Source organism: Pimephales promelas, chromosome 14 (assembly GCF_988280905.1).
Source record: "Pimephales promelas chromosome 14, fPimPro1.hap1.1, whole genome shotgun sequence".
NCBI lineage: Eukaryota > Metazoa > Chordata > Actinopteri > Cypriniformes > Leuciscidae > Pimephales > Pimephales promelas.
The window spans coordinates 29,577,841-29,605,126 of NC_142782.1; the positions used below are offsets into that span (position 1 = coordinate 29,577,841).

Below are 27,286 nucleotides of genomic sequence, written 5' to 3' on the forward strand. Positions count from 1 at the left end.
CAACATCCAATCAATCGACTTTGGCTAGGGCGGCGCTGACGTATATTGAGCAGACGTTTGTTTATTGGTATATCACACTGTCAATCAATGCTGCATATATAACTTTTGCCCAGCCCCTCCAATGCAGGTGAATCCACCACAGGTAAACGGTGTTCTCGGAAAGCTGTCTGCACGTGTGTATATTTTTGTACCATATAGTAATTTAGAATTTTTTCGCATGTTGAATGCGTAAATGTAATTCATTTTCTTTGTCCGGATAAAGTACATTTTAAAAAATACATTCATACAAAAACAATCTGTGCTGTTTTCAATCTCTGAATCTTGGAAAGTCATTGAAAGTTATTTATTGGTTATATATAAGTTATATATAAGTTTCATTATAATCTTTTAGTATTATTTATTTTAAATAAACATGAAAACAATATATGTGTGAGTGTGAATGATGAATGTTTAATAATGATTACTGTTCACTTACATGTATTCGACTAAAATCATTTAAATAATTTAATTAACAAGTATAAAAATGAAATCTGTGTGGATACAAGTATAACATTTTTAAGAAGATTTAAAAATATATATATTTTCTTTTAATCACCTCGTATACCCATTTGGAATATAAAACTAATAATACTTTTTTATTTTACTCTTATTGCTGATAAAAGAAAATCAAACTGTGATTATGATGTGGGCCTTATGAACGAGACTGACTCACTATTAAATCATTTCGCGCTGCCAGATGTTCATTATACCGTGTAGACACAGAGATATGCAACAGTACGTGAGGATGCATATTATTAATATAAGAATAAATGAATGAATTACCACCCTGGAGCTCTATATCTGTATCGAAATATATCTGTATATAGTATATTTGTATAGAAATGATCAGTTTATATATGCTTATGGGTTCTTTAGGAATAATAATTATTGTCCAAACAAAGACATTCTAGATGGATGAATGCATCGGACAGAAAAAGAAAGAGAGAAAGAAATTTGAAAGTTAGAAAATATAAATTCAACAACTGCATAACTGTATAAATTGTTAATTTACAATATGTTTAGATACATTTTTTATTTCAAATTTTCAAACAAAGATAGAAGTGAACTAGCCTAGCAATCTTCTCACTTTTCCACACAGGCAGAAAAAAACAATAGTTTTTTTTTTTTACTAAATGTATGATGATGGGACAAATGAGTGTTTACTACTTCAGCACAACCATGACAGAGCAACATTTGGAGATCTAACTGAATTCCTAAATTGGACTGCTCTTCTGGCCAAGGTCATGGCTGTTGTTTCCCAAAATAACTTGGAGCACAAGTGCATCCAAAGTGTAGCACTTTGTAAGGCATTATCTAGACTGGAGCTCTGTTCTTAAAGACGTGTCAAAACCGAGACTAGGGACTTGTTGGAAGTTAGTGTGTCAGCTTTGAACCCTTTTACTTTAGAATGCACATTTGTGTATTAATATACAGTTTTATCATACCTAGTATTCAAACAATTGTATACATAATGTGTTTATATTATTATTATTATTCATATATTAATGACCAGAAAGACACCTCAACATGGGAAATGGCATCACAGAACTAGCATATCCTTGCCAACATCCTGGATGACGTGCCCAATAGGCGCCTGGCTCTGAGCCTTGAGGTAGCACTGCTTCTTGCACTCCAACAGCGTCTCCAGATCCTTCCACATCTTCATCTGTCTCATATTGGGCTCCTGGTTCTCTCGCACCTGCTTCACCTGCTGACGTAGAACCTGAGAGTCCACAGAGACACAGTGTTCATCGGCTTTGAAAAACACGTCTAGTGCTGCATGTTCTGATGCTAATTGGAGATAAAAACAATCATTTACATATGTTCAAAGCCCCCACGATACCTTATGCGAATTTCCAATTCTTGCTGAGCCATTCAATTTATTGTACCCATGTCCCGGCAGTCAAATGTGGTTTTCATTTCAATTCATGGATTCAGAAAGCTTGTGAAGTGGCAGCAGTAAACAGTTAAAGGGCAGGACGGGCATTTATGGGAGAGCTTGGCATACCGTTGTCTCTCCTTCCACCGTGCTGAGAGGGTGGTCCACTGGTTGGACATCAGGGCAATGATTACACAAGCTTTGTTTAACACTGGCATGATGTGGCGTGACACTGATCGCATGCTCCACGCGGTTTAGCTGAAATATGTCAGAGGCCAGGCCCCCCACTCTTAACTAACACCAAGTTGAGCCCCGACAGATAAGATACAGACAAGTGAACGACCTGGTGGAACCTAGTTATGAGTCAGAGAGGGTTGACAGATGGTCAAAGACGGTCTTCCTCACCTTGCCCAACGACTCCTGCTCTGCTGTGTTCGAAATGTACTTCTCTCTGCAAGGGAAGGATAGACAATGATTTCTTAGAGGAATAGTTGTTTTAGTTCAGTTAACACATTCTGTGTTCATGTTATCACTCTTAAAATGTTCCAAATATACTTGCTGTATTTTCCAGAATACATTTGCAGACACATTTGGATTTGTGCCGAATGAGAGAAGTATGTGAAATTTATTTGTAAAGTGCATTTCCCACATGCCAGTAGTTTCAGTTTTGATTTAACTAAATTAGTTTAGGCATTTGCAATAAATGTCGTTTATAATAAACGCCACTAGAATTTATGTTTGTTTTATACATATTTTTTCATTCCGTTTCTGCTCTGAATTAAATTGAAAGGAGTTGTTGTAGAGGATAATGTTTGTAAATGTTTCGTTTTACATAACGTTTTTTTTTTTTCCCCTCTCAACAATACAATTTTGAATCAGTGCGATTTATTGTCAGGTACTACTTATTTTCTGTAAAATACAGTAAAATAAATATTATATAAATAATTTATAGTCATTTTGACCACTTTTACAATACATTTTTGGGTCTTTTTTATGTTTTGGAGCTTGACTGATCGTGCTCCTAAAACACAAAAAAGAAAATCATACAGGTTTGAAACAACATGAGGGTGAAGAAATCATGACAGAATGTTTTTAAATTTTTTAGGTGAACAATTCTTTTAAATGTCACATTTAGTTACTTTCTATTGAGCAGGTATCCAAATACACTTTCATTGTGTTAATAATATCTAACAATAAGCAAAAGAACTTATGATTACAGCAATTCTCCAATTCCTGAGTCACTCCTGCTTAGGATTGAACCAGCAACCTTTGTGTTAACAGCTGAAATCCTTAACCACAAGGCTACCGCCCACTTCCACATTTAACAGAAATTGTGCTAAACTTTTCAAATGTGTAGGCAGTATGGATCAAAAATGGGTGAATAGATACTTGAAGCATAGCTGAAACAAAAGACGTGAAAAAAACATCCACTCTGAGCAGTAGGCAGGCAGGCATGCTGAGAGCTCCGAGCTCACAAGAGTCTCTCAGGGATCATTTGTTTATCAGTTATGAAGCACGAATTCATGTGTTTGTGCATGTCTGTCTATTCACTGGAGCTTTGCGGTTTCTCTATAGCAGATATATCTTCAGTTTCTTACCTGAGGGCCGTCCTCCGCACCTGTAAGTCCATTGACTGATTGATCTTACTCTGCTCTGCAGCTCTCTGCATTTGACTCTCAATAATCTGTGAAGGAGAGGCCGAGGGAACAGTGAGAGAAAACAACAGGACTGGAAATCTCTGATGTCTAGAGGAAAATGGGTTTTACCTCTCTCAAGCAGTTAATGTGATGATATCGGCTTTCTTCCTGCGCAGTCTCTTCCCTGAGTGTCCTCACTTCCTGTATAACATAGGGACATTAAATCACTGTCTGCTCATCTGAGTATATTCCAAAATGTATTTCATAAGATGCTAATAAACAGACAATATGAGACCAAGGTTAGGCAAGAATTTAATAATAACTATTTTTGGAATTTGAACCACATTTGCCACACAGGATGTTGAATCTGAATTGGACTGAGAGGAATAATTGCAGTTATTATACATATATTAACCTGCTTTGTTGTTTAGCTATCCAAATAGAAAGACATGAAAAACTAAACATTTAAATGTCCAGTATGAAGCAATAATATATAGCAATAATTACATTTATATTTATTTATAAAATAATATAGTTTATTAATTAAATATAATTGTATCCATCATGCTATTTGGCTCCATTTTGAATATTTTCAATATTAATTGAAAAACAGCATTTTCCACCATGGCCTATTAAATGAAAGTTATTAGTTCTATATAATGAAATATAATTTCACTGTATTTAATAAAAATAAGTTAGATTTTATAGATAATGTATATCAATCTAAAACACACTATATGCAATTGTACACACACTATAAATAAATGTACAATTAATTATTACAATCACCATCAAATACATATATATTAAATTATTTAAAAAAAATCTCATGTTTCTGGAAATTTCTCAGATATTGTGTAAATGGTAACACTTTACAATAAGGTTCATTAGTTAACATTAGTTCATGTATTTACTAACATGCACTAACCATGAGCAATACATTTGTTACGGCATTTGTTAAACTTTGTTAATGTTAGTTCATGAAAATACAGCTGTTCATTGTTTGTTCATGTTAGTTCACGGTGCATTAGCTAATGTTAACAAGATTTTAATCAAGTATTAGTAAGTGTTGAAAATAACATTAACAAAGATTAACAAATGCTGTATATGTGCTATTCATTATTAGTTCATATTAACTAATGTAGTTAACTAATGTTAACTAACGAACCTTATTGTAAAGTGTTACCGTGTAAATAATAAAATGTTTATTGGTTATTCATGATCAAAAGTTAAATGTAGAATTAAACAGAGAATATATTGAATTCAAATTACAATTATAATTCTCAATTCAGTCTTAGGAGTTTCATTTAAAACATACTCTCAATTCGGTGTGAATGTTACACAACTCTGGTTGAGCCCCATAGTAGAGTACCTGTTCCAGTTTGGATCTGTTGCTCTCCAGTCCTGCAGCACAGGTGTCATACTGACCCTTTTTTTGCTCATATTCTGGAGCGAGCTCCTGTTTTAACAAGCAAAACAAAAGAGAATATAATTCTGACAGAGCTGATATGCTGATTGGCTCTTTGTAGTTGATAGTGATTCTCAGTATGGGGGAGAGAAACAAATGGGTTTGTATCTCCAGTATCTTGCTTGACACTAAACACTCACCGCATGTTCCTGTCTCAGAGCTCTCAGATCCTTTATCAGTGGAGATAGAGCAGACTTCTTCTCTGCAATCACTGAATTCAGCTTTTTTACCTAAATAAACACAAATCTTCATGAGAGATGATGATCCAAGAGAGAAACTACCAAATGCATTCACATGAAAAAGTCAGTAAAAGAAACATTCAGATTGGGGGCGGTTTGTGTTCATGTACTTGGCCCAGCTCACCATTTCAGACATGTCGTCCAGCGTTCGCCCCTTCTTCTCGTCAAGCTCGCTCTTGATAGCGGAGACTCTCTCCAGCTCCTCCTGAGTATCACTGTAGCCTGAGATCCCCCGCTGAGCCTCCAGTGATTGCTGAACACGACAACACAAACAAAGCAGAAATAGAACAAATGTTTATTCACCTTGTCAGTTTGATTAGATTACTGAGTGAAATGTTTCTCAGTTTGAATATACTATTTGCATAGTAACCAATCAGTGGTACTTCATAACATTTTAGCTGCGAGCTGCATAATTTCAGCCCACAAATCAAGCTGAACCATGTTAGCCAACCTTTGTAGCAACAAACTTATAATTAATTCAAAATTGGCCCTATTTACTTGCATAACTAATGTCACGATGGGGAGGGGGACATTTGCTATGCAAGTAAATTTCATTTTTTAAAAATGTTATAGCCATGAATAAATAAAGGCTTTTTACTTTTTCTAAAATCTCGAGTGCCCTGGCCTCATTTGGTTTTTACAAGATTTTTTAGATTTGATTTACAATTTATATAACACACAAACCAATGGTGATGTAGCACAACAAGCTCAAATTTCATTGGACAATGTAAAGTGGAACGGTAATTTCCCGGCCTTATTCATAAATCGGTTGAATACTATATAGCCGCTCTCTGTTTTCAGTTTCTTAATATAGTGGAATGGCTAAAAGAAAAATCCCTATTGGTTCAGAGAGTGCAGAGTGAGGAGAGTTTCTCTGATATTACAAAATCTGAAATAACTGTTAATGCCGTGCCGTTTCATGTTATTCATGCATCTCTCTCTTTCTTTGAAATAACAAAAGTTGGATGTAATGCAGATTTTGAAGGCTGGTGTGTTTGTGCACCGCCAGTGTCATGGTTAAGCACTTTCTGACGGGTTGTGTCTGTACAGCCAGCCAGGACTTAAAGCCACAAATTGCAGTGCAAAGCACTTTATTCTGTGGGTACAGAGGGAACTTCACAGGTCAAGCTGAAACTAACAGCCATGGGTTTTATAATAGGTCAGAAATGTGCTGAGCACTATAACCTGGGAAGATTACATGACTAATCACATTTTGACACTTCAGTCTGACTCAACTCAATTTGCCTTCATCTCCTAAACATGTTAGACTAGTCAGGGAAACTTAAATATGCATATATTACAGCTGTAGAAAAAAAAATTATAAGTGCTATGATCATAGATTCGGTTTGGTTGATTATATAACATATGGACAACAGACAAAAATAGATCTCTTATTACTGTGAAAAAAATCAATGTGGTAACCAATAATGCACTTCCTGCATTTTTGGGGGAGTTAATTGGGTTTTAGAATGTGATTAGTAGATTACTGAACTGGGTGTGAACAGAAGGTGGTTGTGGCCCAGGCTCATGGAACCAACTGCAAAACTGAGGGGGAAAATTCCCCTAATCAAAAAATAACAGCATAGGACGCAGACAGGGAAAAAATGCCGTGATCACAAATAGCCCAAGCTCAGCCTTTCTGCTTGAGGGAGGATTCAGAGGTGTGAAGTCATTTCCAGGAAGGGGCTGTTACTCCAGTATTAATGCAATTTGTACAGACAGGGATGGGTACAGAGAAGGTATATTATGTACTAGTGAGTATAAAATGCTGATGTGCTGATAGACACAAGCTAAAACATTATTGATGTAAGCAGAACAAAGGTGGCCATTAAGCAGGGTTTATCAACATTTAGAGAAATTTCAATCCCTGAATTTGAATTCAATTTGAATTAGTGTACCAAAGAGGATGCAGATTCGAATTTTAATGCAAGGAAGTGGATTTAAAATAAATTGAAATTCAAATAAATACAAATGACAGTAATTTGTAATAAGAAAAGCAAGGCTGGCAATAGAATGTTAGATAAGGTGCGTTTACCAGCTGCTGTTGTCCAGCTGTGTGTCGTTCTCTCAGGATCTCTTCAGTCCTCTGTAGAACACCGTACTCGGCCTTCAGCTCAGCAATCTCCTGACGTTTTTTCTTATACATGCTGCTCTTGCCACGCATCTTGGCCACATATCGCTTAAACTGAAACACAGGCAGAAAAATCAAAACACTAATCACGACATGGAAAAATGTTCGAAAAACAACAAAAGTAAAAAAAGACTATAATAAAAATAAAAGCCAATAAGGAGAAGGGGCAATGAGAAAACAATACTAAGAAAAAAAGGCCAGTAAATAGACAGAAAATATACAGGAAAAAATACTCAAATAAATGTTATCTTTATCAAGATCTGACGTAAAGAAATAACCATTTCATGTAAGTTTTCCACAATTTTTTATTTCACTTTTTCCATCACTAGTTAATTTTAAATGGTTTTAAATGTAGTTTCTCAATGAATCATAGTTTAATTTTAGGTCATTCCTAATTATAATAAAGTAAAAAACAACAACCGGTAAGCCAAATGCAGTTTGAAGTAGTTTTACATGAAGTAAAACATGTCACATAGCAGATAGTCTCAAAAGTAGGTATATTTCAGGCGTAAGTATCAACTAATATAAAAAAAGAAGATAAAAAAAACAGTAAAATATTATGAATTATACATTTTGGACAGTCAATAATTAAAAACGGGGAAATCCAATTTCATACAACAGGGTCAAAAGAATTTGCTGTGCAAAGAGAAAATGTGACATTGGATACATCAGACAGGATCAACAGATATCACAAACAATGAGCCCTGGCTGAGTGACTGTCTCATTAATGACTGCAAACAGAGCAAAGCTGTCATCTCACATGGGAAAATGGTATTCACACACACGCCACCCGAGGTCCATGTGCATGCACGGGCTGAGGGATGCAATGAGACAAAGTCAGTGGAACATTGTGGCCTTGGCTCAGTCTCTGGTAAGGTGAGAGAAAGGTGAGAATCTCTAAGAGAAAACAGCCAAACCAGGGTGGCACTGGGACATCTCAGTGGATCGCAACAAGAGAAACCTGAGCCCGCAGGCATGTAGCCAGAGGGGATAAAAAAAACATCTTCATCTGGCAGCTCACTCGCTCAGGCTATTCTTCTGTCAGTACTGCCAATGGCTATAAATGTTGAGAGGCACCAGAGAGCAAACTCCGAAATCACACAATGTGCCGTATGTCACTTGGGGCATGCGGAGATTGTGAGTGAGAGTTTATGCTTTGTGTATTTTGAGACAACAAGGGCAGACAAGGTTGAAGCAATTTGGGAGGGGAGCAGGAATAATGCTGTTCATCATCATCACAAACAATCAAAGCAGTAACACGTGAGCATTTAAATGCATTATTGCAGGTTCAATACAAGTTTACAGTTAAATACAAGCTCAAATGACAGCATTTGTTATGCTGATTACCACAAAAAATAATTTTACTTCATCCCACTTCGTTCGCTGAGACACTTAAGTCACTTAAGTAAAGTATACTTCGGTCGGACGTAATTTAAAAACGTAAAAAAAACCAACGTCCACTCGATAGTGTGCACGCGCCAAATGTGTCTTTCCGCACTCACGGCCAAAGGAGTATACTTTTAAAGGCTTGCGCGATCAACTGTGAGGAAGAGGGAGCAGAACACGGAAAATAAAGTATATCCAGGCCTTAACAATGGAAGTACGTAGGATTTAAAATAAGAAACGTGAAGCTTATTATAATTTCATAAAAGCACTTATATAAATTATTCTGTTTAAACTTGTGTATTTTTCTTTTTTTTTTATCTTAGGTAGGGATGCACCAATATGAAAATTTTGGCCGATACCGATAACCGATAATTCTTTATATTTGAAAGCCGATAAATGATATATTGGCCGATAAATCTAAATCCAATTTTTTATATAATTTTTGAGAACCTGATTACAAAAACAGTAGTCTCACCATTAAAATCCACGTCCAAAACACACAATTACAATGACGTTCTCGTTATAATTTTATGTAGCGGATATGACAGCCTTGCGTGTTGCAATTTAGTGTACTCAAGCAATTCAAATCCATCATGTTGAACAGTGCGCATCTTAAGTGTCTCAGCTGAAGGAAATAATACATTATTTATCGGCTTTAATATATTGGTTCAATTTTCTTATTTTTCTTATTTCTTATTCTTATAATTTTCTTATTCTTAAATATTTCTTATCGATAACGATAACAGTAAATTGAACATATATCGGCCGATACCGATATGGTGGCCGATATATCGTGCATCCCTAATCTTAGGGTTTTAGGCTGTGGTCATACTAGACTTTGAGCATGCAAAATTTCTTTGGACACTGCAAGGTCTGTGATACAGTATGATGTCACATTCTGTTGCGTCTTTTTAAAAGCATTCTGTAAATTCAACATAAATCGCATATATATCAGATCCATCTATCTGGATACTTTGGGTCATAGATGGGTCTCCCACTGGTCCAAAAACCCTTCTCTTCCCTGCTTTTTCCTTGTATTTTTATGTAAGTTGACCATACTTGGATTATGTCTAATTCAGCAGCTCAGACTTGCACATCTACAGACACACACTCCCTCTATAGTTTCAGCTATCCATCACTTGGCTGCTCCTGTTCACAGTTGGACGGACCATGGACAAAAGTAAGCGTTATCGTGGATAGGCTGATAAAATCATGGGAAATCTAGAATTGGGGGAGGGATGGTGGCTATTTTAAATAGGGTGCCGCTCTATCTGGTCAGCCTGCCAATATCTCTGCCGAAGGTCAGACAGGGAATGGAACGTCTGCTTGTTAAAAAAAATTGCAGACAGACAGCAAAAAGTGAGGACAGGATAGTTCACAGGTCTCAGAAACAGACACAGGCCTGTTCATCACTGACAGTTGCGATGGGAAATATCCTGGGAATAACTATTACAGCTCTGGCTCTGAGGCCAGTGTGAGAAAGTTCAGGCCAACTGACGCAACTGTCACCTGCCCTATCGGAGCTGTGCTGCTTAAAGGGGCAATTCACTGTTGGCAAGATGGCTTTTTATAAAACTTAGTTATCTATGCAATAGATTTTTTTAAAGAGGCTATATTATGTGAAGGCCAAGTATGGTAACTCATACTCAGAATTTGTCCTCTACATTTAACCCATCCAAGTTAGTGCACACACATTAGGACGAGTGAGTAATGAAAACAAACTATGGGACACGTACATCCAGAGCAGTTTTGCTGTGGCACCCAGGGAGCAAATGGGGGTTACCGGTAGGTGCTTTACTCAAGGGGACCTCAGTCATTTCCTGACGGTATATTGAGAATCGAACACATTACCTTCGGGGTACCAGTCTGAATGGGAATTATTAGTCTGAATAGGTAGGAATTATTAGAGTACTGTGTAGCATACAATCCCGGAAGAAAACTCAAGACTACAATCAAGGTGTTTTAGGGAGTTCAGGAAGAGTGCTTACAGACATAAATAATGCTCTTCGGAGTGACTGTGGACTTAGTAACTCAGCAGATATATTTCAAGCTCAAACAGAAACATTACACACTAAGTTGAAAATGTAAAAATGCATAATAAGTCCTCTTTAAATCAGTGCTACATGACTAGAGAGAATAAATAAGAGGGCTGTTGCATTCCATTCTGCCAAAAACCTGGTTAAAACAGAAGTTAATATAATAAATACTGTAATATTTCTATTTAGAAGCAGATAAACTCTGAAGCTTTGTGCTGCTGTGTGTGTTTAGTACCTCATCTCCACGGATCAGCTCCGCTCCGCCCCGTTCTTGTGCCTGACTGATCTTCATGTTCAATTCTCTTTCCACAGCTGCCAGCTCCTCACGGGCCTCCTGCAACTCCTGCACCTTGGTTTCCTTCTTATGGACTATAATAGCAGCCTAAAAGAACAAATTAATTCCATTTTACATTTATTATTTTTTATAAATTTTTGCTGGTTTATTGTCTCCCAAATGAGAATTTTTTAAAATGTAAATTTCAACCTGAATATATATTAAGTTCTAATATTTCTTAAAAAAGTTTATAATATGAAAATATTCATAAAAATTGCAACAAAGAAAAAATGATTTTCTGCAATATTTCTAAGTCATTAATAAAATTAGCAAATTTGCAACATTGATGCTGAAAAATAATATGTAATATTCAAAAAGTCTCACTAGTGACATTAGGGGACGTTCACACAGAATGTGTTTTTTTTTTTTGTTGCATTCCGTTTTGCTGTTTTTACATTGTTTTTAACGTAAACACACACAAGCAAGACTCGCATTTTTAATGCCGTTCTAAAAAATGCAGCGCTTAAATGAAAAAGTTCAACTTTTAAAAAAACATGTCTCTATGCCTTTCGCTTCATTCTGTGTGAATGGCCCAATAGACCTTCAGAAACCACTGTGTGTAAGAAGATCAGTTGTGTGGGACAAAGGTCAATTATACAGTCTAGCTGTCATACAAAAGTATCTGACTGACCAATCAGAATCAATTATTATGGAGAGCCATGTAATAGGCTATGATAATAGACATCTGGCAATTACATATGAAACAAATGCACACTGTTGTATTAGCAAATCAGAGAACATCAAACATTCTTTCATGTTCAAAGACTCGCAGGACAAAGTGCATCATCTCTCCGTTACGGTTATGAAGACCAGAGCAGAGTATATCAGATCCACTAATTCAATTCCGTACCCGACCAGACCTGTTTAGAACTGTACCTGCATTAAATACACTACATCAGGTAGACAAAAATGTAACACAAGCAATCAAAACCAACATTAAGCATTTTGAGTTGATGCATTTAAGAAAAAATAAACACACAGCCTAACAGCCCAAAAATGATGAGAAAGTGCATCCGCCGTGTAAGCAATACAAAACTTTGCTTATATCATGCGAACAATCTGCCTATTTTGAACAAATGTGCATATTTAAATGTGCTCTCAATAAGTAAATAGCCAAATATGAGCCTATACTGTCAAACAATATCAGGACTATTTTAGAAAATTCACTCTGAAATGAAATGCGGTTGTCTCTCCTGAAACTCTTCAGTGTATTCGTGGCTGTTGATACTCTTAGCAGAATGAAAGATTAACCTTTTATTCAAATTGTAAATAGATTATAAACAGAATACCAGCAAAGACCCTTCCCTTAATGACTGAAGCTGTCAATCACTTCAGTTGACGCTGTCCTCACGCTGCAAATCACATTGTAATTAGAAACCTTTAACGTTCTTTAGACTGCACAGCGTGAACACAAACAAGCACGGGACCGTTTAGAAAGCAGCAGTCTATCAGTAGGTAACAAATTGAGTCAAAATAGTCTTGGCTATTGGACCCACAGTCCACCCATACCTATTGATTACCACCACACCGCAAATGACCACCTAAATATTATTCCAACCGTTATATCAAATATTAGCAGTTCACCCGCATACGTGCAGGACTCTGGGCCAGAGGTCACATGGTCACCTATATCCTGGGTTTCCATTCTGGGCACGTTGGGCTTAAAAGGCTTAAGGGGCAAACACTAAATCACACATTACTCAACCCTGCATGAATAAATATAGTCTGCAAAACAAAATAAACGTGACTCATCAGGTAAATTGTGAAGAACAACACCTGTTTAAACTTTCAAAGTCACATAGGGGAGAAAGGGAAAGATAACATCAAACCTGCTGTCTGAACAGAGAGAGTTTATCATCCATGGGGTCATTACGCATCATCTTCTTTTCGATGAGATGGTTGATCTCCGTGTTGATTTCTCTGATCTAATGAACAAAAGACGCATTTCATTACTACATACACCAACGTTCAAAGCTTTGGAGTCAAGGAGTTTTCTTTTTTTTAAAGAAAACACTTTTATTCAACAAGGACACAATAAAATGATCAGAAATTCCAGTTAGAGACATTTGCTACAAAATATTTATATGGCAAATAAGTGTTATTTTGAACTTTCTATTCATCAAAGATGCTAAAAATATTGATAATAATAAACAAATGTTTGATTTTTGAAGGATCATGTGACATTGAAGACTGGAGTAATACTTCATATTTGCCATCACAGCAATAAATTGTGTTTTTAAATATATTCAAATAGAACATGATATTAAATTGTAATTATATTTCACAATGTTACTGTTTTACTGTGCTTTATTGAACAAAAACAGTTTAAAAATACCTTAAAAAAATCAACTTTGACCAAAACGATACTCAACAGTACAGAGCAGTGTTTGTTAAAGTTTGAACTTCAACATTAATATTCAAATCCATGCGCACAGGCTGACCTTGTCCTCCAGCTCCCTCAGCTCTGCTTGTCCCATAGCAGGCTCAGATGCCACCTTCTGTAGGTACTGCACCACCTTTCTCATGTTCTCCAACTCTCTGGGAAGCTTCTCAGACACCATGTAAGAGTTGAACTTGATGTCCTCCTCAAGTCTCTTCATGAGGCCTGTGGTTTAGGATCACATGTATGTTCTAAAGGGATCTCACATTGTGTTGCAATGCTGACAGTGACAGTGAATGTCAACGAAACTGTTGTGGAGTTCTGAAACTTGCAATGTGCGACCACAAGAAATAGTCTCAAAGTAAAAAACACATACACTGGGAATAAACGATTGAAAAAGAGTCACAAAACTACCGGTAGGTACAAATGACAAAAGGTTAAAAAAGTCGGCAAATCGCCATAATTTATGCATAGTATATCCTTTATAAATAGAAAGTCAGCTTTGTATGTGTGTGTGCTGGGAATCGAACCCATGACCATTGCATTTTGTCAGTGCTAGCTCTAACAACAAGAACACTTGAGTTGTTCTGGGACAGGTGTTATCAAGTGTAACAACTTACTCTCTGGCTTTTCGTCTGCGGCTGCCTGCTGCAAGTCTTTGAGCTGGATGTGAGATCTCTGCAGTCTCTGCTCAGCCTGGAAGAGCTACGCCAGAGACAAAACACAGCCTATGCTATCAGAATGCCCAGTAGACTGTGATTGCTCGAAAACAGGTCAAGGAGCTCATCCAGACATAAACACACAAACTGACGTATTCGTGCAAGTATTCAGACTGTCTCTACCTGGTTTTTCTGCTCCTGTTTCTGATGAGCAAGAGACTCTTCTCTCTCTTTCTCCACTCGCAACTGTCTGGCCAGTTCCAGCATGCGCTGGTGGTTTGACACTGCTTCCACCTAGTGGAGTAGAAGAACATCACAAAAAACAGAATCAGCACTGATTTTTCACATTTTCTGTGCAAATATGTGAATGAAATGGATTTAAATGAGTTTTTGTATTACAGTAAATTTGTTATTACATACTTTGATTACCAGCTGAACTATTAATTAATAATTATGCAAACAAAAATAGCTTTTGTCCAAATTCTGTGGGTGCAAACTGTGCTAATAGGCATTATATGGGGTTTCCTGTTATGCCATCTTTTCACTTTTCACTATCATGTCATCTCTGACAAATGACAGACTGTCATTCATTTTCAATTTGGGAGCTGTGAGGAGTTATAATCATATGCGTATGTGGAATATTAGGATGTGTTGAAATATCAGAACTTTTTTGCTGCCAGACCGGATGTGATGTATTCAAAATGATAAAAAAAGTGAGAATTACTCATATTTTTCCTCTAAAATGTTATTCTTTAAACACTATTTCAGTCAAATGTCTAGTTATAAATGATTATATTCTTATACATTTATTTTTTTGTTCTTAAATTTTATGTTCTTATAATTAAACAATTAAATAATTGTTTACATTGATTAGCCCTACAACCTATACTTTATTTTTCTATCTATCAGAAACTTACATTCGCTATTCCTTCATTTTACCATGGCGAATAAGCAACAGGCAAAGGCTCCTCATTGTAGTACACAAGATCCAGGGGGTGGAGTCGGATTCAGATCTGAGGGGTGGAGTTGGGTAGGTTTAGGGGTTGGTTTAGGGATCAGGGGGTGGAGCTGGGTAGGTTTAGGTCTATGTAAGGTGGGAGGAGTTGGATCTGGATCCGACTCATCCCTGTGGATTTCTTGTTCTGCAGTGAGGACCATCTCAAGGCTGCTTGAAGACCAACTTGAAAGTTTTGTGCAACTGCCACTAGGGGGCATAATGCACCAATCATACACAAATGTTTGAAGGCAGCTTTAGCTTTTTAAACAGTGACATCAGCAGCTCACTTTGATAGTTCTCTGTAAATGTATTTGCAGGTGCGATTCCATTCTTTTATTTAGTTTCACATACAGATTTTTATAGGATTTTAGCTCCTTACCCTCTTTCTAAGACGCTCCACCCTTTTGATAAGTTGGTCCTTCTCCTCCTCCATTGCAACAATGTCCTGTAGCGACACATTATTATCGTACATAAAATGCAAAACACTACATGACCAGATGGGACTTTGGCAATGTAGGCTTTCTTACCCGCCGGATGTCAGCGGTGGAGAAACCTGAGCTCTTCAGCTGTTCACACTCTTTATGGATGTTCTTGAATCCCTCCACCAGCTCCTCATACTGTGAAAACAATAGAATGAAAACAACTGGAAAATGCATAACAAATAAACGTCAGCATGAGAATCAAAATAGACAATTCTTATTTTTTTTATGGAATATTGCAGTATTCATTCATGGTTACCAAGATAGGATATTTTAAGAACTAAACTGAAGCAGTAAGTCAGCATTTTTTAAATGTAAATGTCTAGGGAGAACCACAATGAGTTATATTAGCAACACTTCTGATCACACTGTAAAAAAAAAAAAATGCATGGTCTTCCTCGGTACTTCTGATTTGTTTCCAGTTCAAATCTCTAAAGATTCTTAAATCAAGATGCATTTACTTGAGATCCAAAATGAAATAAAATATGAAGTAAAGTCTTGTTTTCTGTTAAATTGTTCAAAATGGAGTGCGTTTAAACAAGAACTAATATCCTGCCAATGGGCTCAGAAAATTCAAATTAATTTAAAGGGAAAACATTTGACATATTTGTTCTTGTTTTAAGTATACACCCACTTCAATTCTTGAAGACTTCATTTACATCTACATCTCAAGTAAATGTATCTTGATTTAAAGATGTTTATATAGGCCAACTGTATTGGAGAACAGGACAAAAAAACTGAGGAAGATATTAATTTTTTTTTATTATTAATTTTGCAATGCATTTAAGACTTTCTGCTCTGATTCAAGACCTTTTTAAGGCCGTCATTTGTAAAAAGGGCAAATTAAGACTTTTCAAGACCTGAAACCAGAAACCCATTTATCTGTGCCCTCATAATCTTTCATCAAAATATCTTCCCTTCTCTCTTGCAGCAACATCTCTTCTCATCTCTTATAGAATAGAATCTAAAAACAAATCTTTATATGTTCAGTAGGCATACCTGGTGGTAGGTATCAGCAATGATATCATCTTGGAGAAACTCAGCAGGAACCTCTAGTTTGAAGAGGAATCTGGCCAGATACGCTCTCTTCTTCAGCTCTGGAATCTTCTGTAACAGCCAGTGCAAGATGGGGTGCACCACAGGCTTACTGCCTGCCACCAAACCCTGGCGAAAACTGCTCCTGTTGAGGAATGCACATTTCAAAGCTGATTGGATATTTGAAGAACTTACATCAATTTCATCTTTCTATTTGAATAGCAGAAAACGATCTTGGCACCAACTATGGTGCCCATTTATCCTGATCTAACACAGCTAACAGATATCTTGAACGCTTTGCTGACATTCCCATTAAGTTATGAAAACGTTATTTCAGAATGTTCTCAGAACTGAAGAAGACTAGTAATGCTGCTAAAAAAATTAGCTTTGCATCAAATAAATAAATTATATTTTAAAGTATATTAAAATAGAAAACCATTACTTTTAAATTATTATAATATTTCACAATATTACTGTGTTTTTTGTATTTTTGATCAAATAAATGAAGCCTTGATGAGCATTAAACATTAAAAATAGTAACGTTTCCAAACTTTTCACCCAGGGGGCAAAGGGGGTTTAGCAGACATGGGCTGCTGTAAAAGGTTGTCATACAAAAATGAAATCTATGATGTCTGAGGATGTTGGAAACTTGTTATAAGGGTCAAAACAATGCTACCTCAAATTCTGCTTTAACTCCCTGGAATCACTTATTTTTATATGACAAACTTTTACAGCAGCCCATGTCTGATTTCCTACCCCCTGGGTAACTGGTTCTGTATAAGTTATATGTAACGTTACAATAATTACCTATACATTTTTGTTCACTGTTACATACTCGTTTTTCACTATTTCTGTCTTACACTTCAGATATTCCTCCAGGCGGTTTGTATTTCAGCATCCCCAAAAGAGTAAACATTCTCTTGGCTGTTTGTTCTGGGATTTCCTCACGTATATCAAGGGCTTGCTGAAACCAAATATACATAATCAAGACAAGATAAAGTGTATATATATATATATATATATAGAGATTTATTGTGCACCAGTAATAATAAAATAACGTTATAATTTTGAACTCACCTTTGGATCAATTTCCGCCAGCACATCATTTAAAGTCTGCAGTAACTGCATAGGCTCCAGAGAATCGAAAGTAATGAGATTTAAGTTTTTCTTAAAAGGCTCCCTGTTCAGTTGTTCAACGATAAATTTGAGCTGTTCGCTCATCTTGAAAGGTTTGTGACTTAAACCCAACAAAAAAAAAACCCTGACTAGCTAGCGATGCGTTGAAAAGATTTTATTTTTATTTATTGCATTATAGTTCTCGGAGCGTTGTCACAGACTTTCGTTTTTTATTTGACTTTTAGCTAAATAAAAATGATCAGAAATACTTGTATGAACTGAATAACTGCGTATACCGCTAACACCAACAAATCCTGCCTAGGAACCGTTGTCACACAAGGCCTGGTTACTAACAGGAAGTTGGTCATCTGAAGAGAACGCTTATTTTTTTAAAGTAAAAGTCCGCATTGAATACTTTTAAGGGTCTTTGCCTTTTTTAAGTACTTGTTTTAAAAAAATACAACAACATAATAATGGATAACAAAATATAAGTAAAAATATATGTAGGTAAAAAGGTGATATATACTATTGATCTCTGTGAACGACAGGGCATTTTGGATAAAAAGTATTTTTATAGTATTTTATTTAGTGTGTGTTATTTTATTTACCAAATAGCAACTGGTTCCTAATGAACTTGGTTTTCAAAGACCTAACGTTAACTGGAATGATACACTAAATATTATATTAAATATTTCCTTTGGAACCAAGGTTTTTAACTAAGGGTCCACAAAATAACTTCAAGCGGTCTTATAAATATTTTTTATGAATTAACGTTACTATTATTACAACTGTTTTAATCGAGTACCGTTCTAGTACAGTTAAAACAATATTTTCTTGATTTTATTTCTTGAAACTCCTTTGTCCATTTATTTGACTATTTTTCTTTATTTTACAAGAGCGCTAAACTAGAAGTAAAAACGAAATAATAATAAAAAAAAAATTAACACAAAAGAAGAAAGAAACGAAAGAAAAGCTATTCAAAGAAAATATTTCAAAATCTCCTTTCCCCTTGCATTTCTCCTTTCCCCTTTGCATCCACATATTTTAGATTCTTAACACATCTTTAGCAGTTTATGTGTGAGTAACTGGTGTTGTGAGGTGGATTCTGGCGCTGCTGCGTGCCGCTCTCTGCGCGTGGCCGTCTAGTTCTCTCTGAGGCGCGTGAATGCACGAGTACAGAAGGCATTATCTTCATTTCCAGTTTCATCGGCAATTTACAGAATGCGGAGGTGAAAACGGACGGTCTCGCCGATCGAGGTACAAATCCTTGACGGTATACACTGGTATTAGACCAGTTAGTATTATTTTTAATATCTAAAAGCTGTTCTTGGGCGAAAATCACGCATGCATTCAAACAGAGGATTATCGCGGAGGAACTGCCTTGAAACCATGAGCTGCAGTTGGGGGACGGAGCTGTGGGTGAGTACCGCCGTGAGGAGGCGAATGCATCTGCAAGATATTGAGCAATATAGCGCACAAAATGTTTACGATCTCCATTAGTAACATGCATATGCACATTAGTGATTAATTAATAGCCCGCCGTACCGCCCATTTTACAGTGTTGCAGACTGCAAATCCTAGCTACTGTTACAGGACAATGGCGCCACCAGGGGGTGGCCAGGGGTGGCCATGGCCACCCCTCGCCGACTCCTGGCCACCCCATTGGCCACCCCAATGGCCAGTATTAATTTTTGTAGCATCAGTTATGCATTTTATAAATAAGTCAAAAATATTCTTAACTAAAAGAAGACGGGGAATTATGTGTCGTGCCGTGCTTTTTAAGTGCCAAATGGTATACAGCAGCTTTTAGGTGTGTTTTTGCCACGTTTGGACAGGCAGGGAGGCAAACAGCGCGCTTTTCGGCGCCTCCCGCTTTTTTCACGTCAGTTTGGGTGACAAAGTCATCTGAAGTCATTCCATAGCTTAATGTGAGGGACAGAAGTATATTTACATCATTAAAATATAAACTCGTTTTCCCTCCTCTGCGACTGTCATCATTCTCCATTCATATTCAAACAGCACGCGCGCCTCTTGGATGCACGGTAAAACTCTCTCCAATATGATATATTGACATTATAAATGCATGATCTGTAGATAAAAGTCTGTATATTCGCATAAAATTACTTTATTTTCTTGGAGTTTGTTGCTGTTTTTAAGCGACTCACCGTGTTCTGTTAGATCACACATACATATCACAAGGATTATGAATCGGCATCAAACGCACAATAACTGTGAAACAAAGGAACAAATCGCACTTGGATTTGTGTGCTCAACATTTTTTCGATTTGACATGAGCTTTTAAATGCACACTTATGAAGCGCAGTGCTGCTGCACACTGTGACTCCATGTTGCTTTGAGCACATCATTCTGCACCCGCGATGTTTTTCATGTAATCATGCAAGAACGGGCTCAATCATGGGTTTGCGCACTGAAATATTATTAAAAGCCAATATATTTTGTTATACCTAGCCTGCTCAATACATTTTAAATAAGCATAATTTAATTGTATATAATTTATTTGTAGTTTAGGCTATGCACTTCTGACTTCTTGACAGTAATATATAAATATAAAATTGTGACATGATTGCCTGATTGAATTTTAAAAGAGAACTAATAGTAATTTGTTTTTATTAACATATTTAGATTTTATAAAATTACTGTGCAGATTTTTTCAAGAATTACTTTTTGCTGCTGATGTATACACTCATTAAGTGTATTAAAAATTCATAATACATGTATGTAATATTTAAAGGTGTTAACTGTAATCTTATCTTACACTGCAAACTAATAACTTAAAAATGATTAAATTCATCACAATTATGTAAGTATCTGGAAATTTGCTGTGGGGCAAGGACCCTTATATATCATATAATATATATCATTATATACAATGTAATATATATTAGTTGGGCCCTACTAATATCATTAGTAACATTAAATATTACACAATAAACCAAAGTATATCAGTAGGAGTTTCCTTAAGTCTTTCTGATAGTTTTCTACAGGCTGGTTTATTACAACAGTAGAAAACAATTCTGAAATTATGGTTTATACTGTAGTTTTGGTGTGCCACCCCAAGATTTTAACTGGCCCCATCTGGCCACCCCTACGAAAAATTTCTGGAGGCGCCACTGTTACAGGAATCTATCATTTCACGAATTTAGCCCTGCATTTTATGCATGCACGTCCAGATATTTGAATGCATGCTCCCTGAAGCACGTTTAATGCAGTTATTAGTCATCAGCGTTGACTAAATACCCTAGATGGCAATAATCCTGAGCTAATGCTGTCCCTAACCACAAGTGAATGAGGCTGGAGCAGGTGCACAGGTTATTCCCAGGCATGCCTTTTCTCAGCTTTGATGTTGCAATGTGTCTATAACAAAGTAACAATGTTGTTCTATTATGATATTACATTGTCTTAATATCTTAACGTTTTCTAATAATTTCTTGTCCTTGCTAGGCTAGCTGTAACATCATGGGACCTTTACCTAGTAACAACACCATAATGCAGGATAAAATATTCAGGGTTGTAAAGGAAAGCCTAGTGGTTAAAAAGCAGGGTGCTAACCAAAAAGGTTCAGAATTTCAGTCCAGGACCCATTTAAACTCAAGTTGTTCTAATATGTGTTGGAGAGACTAGAGAATTTGGGTGGGTTCATTTGTGCTTGTAACATCATTAGTTTAACAATTTAGAAATAAGTTAAGGGGTGAAATCATCTTGTGTGGCCACCACCCTCCTCAGGTGACAGTAGAAGCTGTAAGTCTTCATAAAATATTACAAGAGTGATATTTTAAAAGGATTTACAGGACTAAAACCAAGCTAATGGATGTTAAATGTCATAATCTGAATCAGCAGATTCTTCATTAATTTAATTAAAAGCTACAACAATAAATTATGCATTAATCCAATAGTATGACAACAGTGCTCCTTGTACTTGACAATAATTTAAGTTTAGGGATAAGTTGCTGATTTCTAAAAACTGCTTTAATTTGTGTCAGAGAACTATAGAAATATTGGTCACACTTTAGATTAGGGTCCAATTCTTACTTTTACCTATGACTTTTGCCTCAATAAACTCCTAATAGCTTATTAATGGTTAGTAAGGTAGTTGTTAAGTTACGGTATTGGGCAGGATTAAGGGATGTTGAATATGGTCATGCATAATAATCCTAAGCAACTACTGTAGTTCATGGTGAGAATTGGACCCTAAACTAAAGTCTCACTGAAATATTGAATCAAAGTTTAAGTCATTGTTCTTAAAAACACAGTTATAGACAATAAAACGATGTTGAAAATGTTACTGTGGATAAAAATAATAGTCGTGTGGCTAATAAACTTCAAAAATGTCTATATAAACAGACAAATGCTTTAAAAGCTGCTATGGGACTCACAGGAGATTCAGATCAATATGTTTTGTAAAAATAACCTTGTAACCGTAACCTAGTGGTTAATAGGTTTCAAAACAAGTTAAATGCTCTGTGATGGATGAAGTTTGTACTGTGTATATAGTGAGTGATAAGCATTACGGCTGGAGGGCTAGCACTGCTGAATAATGGATCTGACTCATTGCCAGTGTCAGACAATACTGCGAACTCATGAAATTATATGGGACGACTTGATATCTCTCCTTTGGGTCCTCTTTCATAGTTATATCAAATCCATCAAAGCAAAATCTATACTTTTTTATCTCCTAAAGTGTTCTGCTGGCACTATACCTTCATTGCTATTTCATATTTTGTAACTGATATGAACGTAAGACTCTAAATGTTCAGTCCTTCATATGTCTGTTGTTTTGCTGTTCTTTGCAGGATCAGTTTGATAATCTAGAGAAACACACTCAGTGGGGCATTGAGTTTTTGGAGCGCTACACTAAGTTTGTGAAGGAGCGGTCTGAAATTGAACTGAGCTATGCCAAACAGATCAGGTAAGATTTGCAACTCTTATAATGATAGATAGGGTCATGTTATCATGCTTTACTTGCTCAAATTGAATGACAATACAAGTCACATTTATTTATTAAGCGTTTTATACCAAAGAATTTTGTTTAAACAGGAAAATAACAGTGTTAATGTTACAAAATTCATCAGTTTTTATAAAGCTCAGCAGAATACATCTTTTTTATTTGGCTCAATTCAGATTCAATGTTGATTCAGTTCAGTTCAATAAAGTTAATTAATTAAAAACTGACTTCAACAGCAAAAGACAATAGGATCATTATCTAGCTCAATTCAAGTTTTTATGTTATCATCTGATACTATCAGTGCAGTCACATTATTCTCTGAATACTTAATGTGTCAGTTTTGGATGAGCGGTGTAACCAAAATATTATATCACAGTAATTGTATATATTATAATATAATTATTATAATTTACAAAAAAAAGTTATATATTCAATAACCATGTTGCATTCTCTATTTTTGCACAATCCAGTGAATTAAATACTATTTTTGATCCTCACAGATTGATATATCACTGCATCAGCAAAGTACTGAACTGTTAGTCAGAATTGATTAGTTAAGTCACCAGATATCTGGATAAAATATGATTCACATTAAATGGCAAATGTTCATAAAGATGCTGTTATTATGTCATTGAGAACAAACATTAAACAGGTCACATGTCCAATGTGTATTGCCATGGATACTGGGTTTCCACAGCTCTGACCTACATTTTTGTTATCCACCACTGATACTGTAATATTTCTTCCTGACTGCATTTTGGAAGTTTATTAAGCAGCAGTTTCCACTGGATACGTTGACCCCGAGGATACCGGATGACTTACCAGCATCATCTGCGCTCCTGCTCAAAGACATACGCAAAGAAACCTCAGCGTTTATAATAAACCCCACAGCTGGAGCTCGCCGATTTGACCAGACGCGCACCAAACAGGCCCTTTCTGTTTACATGTTCTGATCTCATAAGAGTAAATCCTCTTTCTGTGGCCGTTTGCTCAATCCGTGCATTGTTGTTCTTTTTAAGAAGTGTGCCAGACTGTATTTTGTTCTGAAGAAAGAGTCTTTAATTCACCACATCTCCCAGAGGCTTTTTTTTTGTTTGTTTTGTTCAGATCGCAGCCATGGGTGAAAGATTTATTAAGCTCTAAGCACATGTTAGCAGATAAACTGCATCGACGTGGATCTGCCTGGCCAAGAAATAATAGTCCTTTGAAAACCGCTGGGTTGGGTTATTCTAATGAGGATTTATTTCTGGATTTCGTAAGCTTTTTCCTATTAGCCGTCGCATATTGACACATAGGGCGGCCAGTTAGGCAGATCGCAGGGAAACTAGCAGACAATAAAGCAACTGCATCGGTGTGGTCTTGTCAAGAAACTGCAAGATGGTGATCTGCCTAGCAACACGTCAGACTCCTGGGAGGTACCGTTGGGTGTGTGCAGAGAGAGAGGGAGAGATAGAGTGAAGGAAAGCTGCAGGAAAAAGCATAGAGGGGGCGGCACCGTCAGCATGCGCTCTCACCATCATAATTGATTCTAAGCCATTTATAGGCCCTCTTCAAAATTAATCACATGATATTCATGTAAAAAGCAATGATTTTCTCGTTTTTACTGTGTCATTTGACGTCATCCGGTAGTCAATTTTCCACTCTGATTGACAAAGGTCAGCCTCATGAATCGGACGCCTTGTTCAGTGGGATGATACGATTATTCTGATGGTGACAATATTAGCTTTTGTTTGCGCCGCAGCCTCGCGTTGCACCACAAGCACCATTGGATGTCATTTGTCATTGACGTGCACAATTTCATTCATTCAAATTACCGGGATACAAAGGCACATTTGAAACAGTAAAATGTCTTAGTTAGTCTTGCTTTGTGCAAAACCAATATTTAGTTATTTTTGGTGAAAGAGATGTTTGCTAAATGTGCTGTTTTTTATAACTGAGAGGATGTAAATTAATTAACTAAATATTTTTTAGGGCTGTCAAATGATTAATCGTGATTAATCGCATCCAAAATAAAAGTTTGTGTTTACATAATATATGTGGGTGCACTGTGTATAATTATTTTATATATATAAATACACACACATGCTTGTATATATTTAAGAAATATTTTCATGTATATAGATTTATATATAATTTATATTACATATAAATATAAATATTTTATATATAAATAATTTTTTTTCTTAAATATACATGCATGTGTGTGTATTTATATATATATACAAAATAATTATACACAGTGCACCCACATATATTATGTAAACAAAAACTTTTATTTTGGATGTGATTAACCGTGATTAATCATTTGACAGCCCTAATTTTTTTCAATTACTATTTAGAGGTACACTAATTATATTTTGGCCCTCTAATGGTTAAAAAACAAAACTGCATGCATTTTGCAGAAGAACATTGTTTTGGTTGTGCTTCGACTCATCGAATGAATATGGTTATCCTACTGCTCATAAAACATTCACTACTAGGCTTGAAAGATATGACCAGTTTAGATGAAAATTATTTCAAGCTGTCTTGACCATAGACTGTAAAAAAAAAGATGGACGCGAGTGTCCTGATATGGCGCTGACATCTTGGGACTTGAGTCTGCGCAGTAGCGATTTGGGACCAGACCTGGGCCGTAGTGAGCAGGAAGTAAAGCCGTGAAATCAAGGCCGCGCCCTCACTCTCGCAGAATCTGTCGCAAGAACACACACCTGCACTTTTTAAAAAAATGAATTATAGAAATTTATATATTAAATTTAAAGCTCCAATCTCCTCAGTCCTCCGAAGATCCCGAAAAAAAAGTCTGCTTCAGTGACTACTTCGCTCAGAGAACCTGTCAATCACAGCTGTCAATCATGACGTCACCACCACCGTATCAATTAAATAACTAACTAAAAACAAACTTATTTTAAAAACAAACACTTGAAATTATATCAGCGTGATTAAAAACTTACAGTAAATGACAGAAATCATCTTTGGAAAAGTGATATGTAATTTAATTGTTTAGTGGGTCTCACGTGCCATTGAATAACATGGGGAGGCGGGATTTATGACCGTATACCAAGACCGGCCACCGGGGGGCGATCGACTTTTCAGGCATTGTGCGGCACGCTTGGTCTAGATATGGTACGTCCTTGAAAATAAATCCCAGTACAGCGCTACAACAACCCTTCACACAATAGATAATGCTTTACAATGGCCTCTGTTAGAGAGCTACATAAGGCAATTTTTCTGTTCAATAAAATACTGTTCTCTCGCCATCTTTGAAAAGCCAAGCTAATGTTGATCCTTGTTTTATCATGAGCTCTGGCGTGTTCTCTTTGCCAGCAGACTCTCGACTTTTCTGCGTTTTTATAAACGGGTGATTCCCCAGAGGTTTGAGATTTAGCATGTCCATCATGTCCGCATGTCAACCTTTTCCACCCAGTGTGTCAACTAACCTTTGACACTACACCATACATGCATCAAAGTGGCCGGTGACCAACTTTTCTCTATTTATGGATATGACGAGAAACGCACGAACAAGTGACGTATGATATAAACACTTATTATAATAAGCTTACCATTATGTATCAGGGTAAGACACAAACACGTTTTGGAACAAGGATTGATGAGGTATTGACTATTATTTTGAGGAAAAAAAGTTACTGTGTATGTACCTTTAAAATGTGTAATTTATGTATCACCACCTTCACCAAAAATGACGACTAAACACTTCCTCCATCTACCATTGGTTGGACAAATAGATAGTCCTGCCCTAAAACTTAATTGAATTTAGTTAATTTACAAACGGCTTGCTTATAGTTGTTTAATCAGAGAAAATATGTGAACATAAAATACTAACATAATTAAAAATACTGTTTTGTATGTCTTATTATAGGAATCTGTCCAAGAAGTATCAGCTGAAGAAGAACTCTAAAGATGAGGAGGAATACAAGTGAGTGAGAACAGTTGCCATACATAAATCATACACATGCATTGATATCTTAAACATAGCCATTTACTAATGATGTATCAGCTTTACTTACACAAAACCGTTAATGTCCTGTATACTAGGGTTCAAAAGTTTGGAATGTAAGATTTTATGAATATTTATTATAGTGTGAAATATTATTATAATTTAAAATAACTGTTCTCTATTTGAACATATTTTAAAATGTAATTTTTATACCTGTGATCGAAGATGAATTTTCAGCATTAATACTCCAGTATTCAGTGTCCCACAATCCTTCAGAAATCAGTCTAATATGCTGATTTGCTGCTCAAGAAACTTTTCTTATTATTATCAAGGTTGAAAATAATTTCATGAATCCTTACTGAAGAAAATAATTTCAACCCAAACTTTGACTGGTAGTTTACAAATAAATTAGTGTTCATTTAATTGGAGAAATTTTGCATAGGTTGCACCAAAATTATTTGTACAATTAAGCAAGACTGGCTTGAATGTAGAACAAAATATCAAACTTTACAAGTATTATTTAAAAGGAACAATAACATGCTTTTCAATCCAA

At 36.0% G+C, this 27,286-nt stretch overlaps 2 protein-coding genes across 10 annotated transcripts in view; one reads left to right on the forward strand and one right to left on the reverse strand.

Annotated features, from left to right (window-relative positions):
* Nucleotides 1-438: 438 nt before the first annotated feature.
* ift81 (intraflagellar transport 81 homolog) lies at nucleotides 439-18,903 on the reverse strand. 3 transcript variants are annotated; one of them, XM_089119816.1, is made up of 19 exons: nucleotides 17,777-18,903; nucleotides 17,560-17,663; nucleotides 16,664-16,844; nucleotides 15,713-15,802; nucleotides 15,565-15,630; nucleotides 14,372-14,482; nucleotides 14,150-14,234; nucleotides 13,591-13,754; nucleotides 12,979-13,074; nucleotides 11,051-11,197; nucleotides 7,298-7,447; nucleotides 5,387-5,515; nucleotides 5,164-5,253; nucleotides 4,928-5,014; nucleotides 3,685-3,756; nucleotides 3,517-3,602; nucleotides 2,324-2,369; nucleotides 1,561-1,762; nucleotides 439-946 (listed from the first exon to the last, which is right to left on the reverse strand). In XM_089119816.1, exons 1-18 carry the CDS (start codon nucleotides 17,918-17,920, stop codon nucleotides 1,580-1,582), a joined length of 2,031 nt encoding a protein of 676 aa, XP_088975942.1. In that variant the 5' UTR covers nucleotides 17,921-18,903; the 3' UTR covers nucleotides 439-946; nucleotides 1,561-1,579. The 3 variants fall into 3 exon arrangements, with proteins under 3 accessions (XP_088975942.1, XP_039520803.2, XP_039520808.2); XM_039664869.2 differs by lacking the exon at nucleotides 439-946 and having other exon boundaries at nucleotides 1,040-1,762; XM_039664874.2 differs by lacking the exons at nucleotides 439-946; nucleotides 17,560-17,663 and having other exon boundaries at nucleotides 1,040-1,762.
* Nucleotides 18,904-18,976: 73 nt separating this feature from the next.
* Nucleotides 18,977-27,286, forward strand: part of fnbp1a (formin binding protein 1a) — a 39,527-nt gene continuing 31,217 nt past the window's right edge. For 2 of the 7 annotated variants that reach the window (XM_039664884.2, XM_039664912.2), the window contains exons 1-3: nucleotides 18,977-19,234; nucleotides 22,627-22,742; nucleotides 26,656-26,712. In XM_039664884.2, the coding sequence (XP_039520818.1) occupies nucleotides 19,160-19,234; nucleotides 22,627-22,742; nucleotides 26,656-26,712 (248 nt within the window). In that variant the 5' untranslated portion in view covers nucleotides 18,977-19,159. The remainder of the gene's footprint in view (nucleotides 19,235-22,626; nucleotides 22,743-26,655; nucleotides 26,713-27,286) is intronic. The other 5 variants (XM_039664894.2, XM_039664931.2, XM_039664902.2 and 2 more) reach the window with 3 other exon arrangements.

Coding starts and splice junctions, on each gene's coding strand:
- ift81 (XM_089119816.1), bottom strand. CDS start 17,920: ATGAGCGAACAGCTCAAATTTATCGTTGAACAACTGAACAGGGAGCCT. Junction 17,664..17,776: donor TGGCGGAAATTGATCCAAAG/GTGAGTTCAAAA, acceptor ATTTGGTTTCAG/CAAGCCCTTGATATACGTGA. Junction 14,483..15,564: donor TGGAGCGTCTTAGAAAGAGG/GTAAGGAGCTAA, acceptor CTACTCCACTAG/GTGGAAGCAGTGTCAAACCA.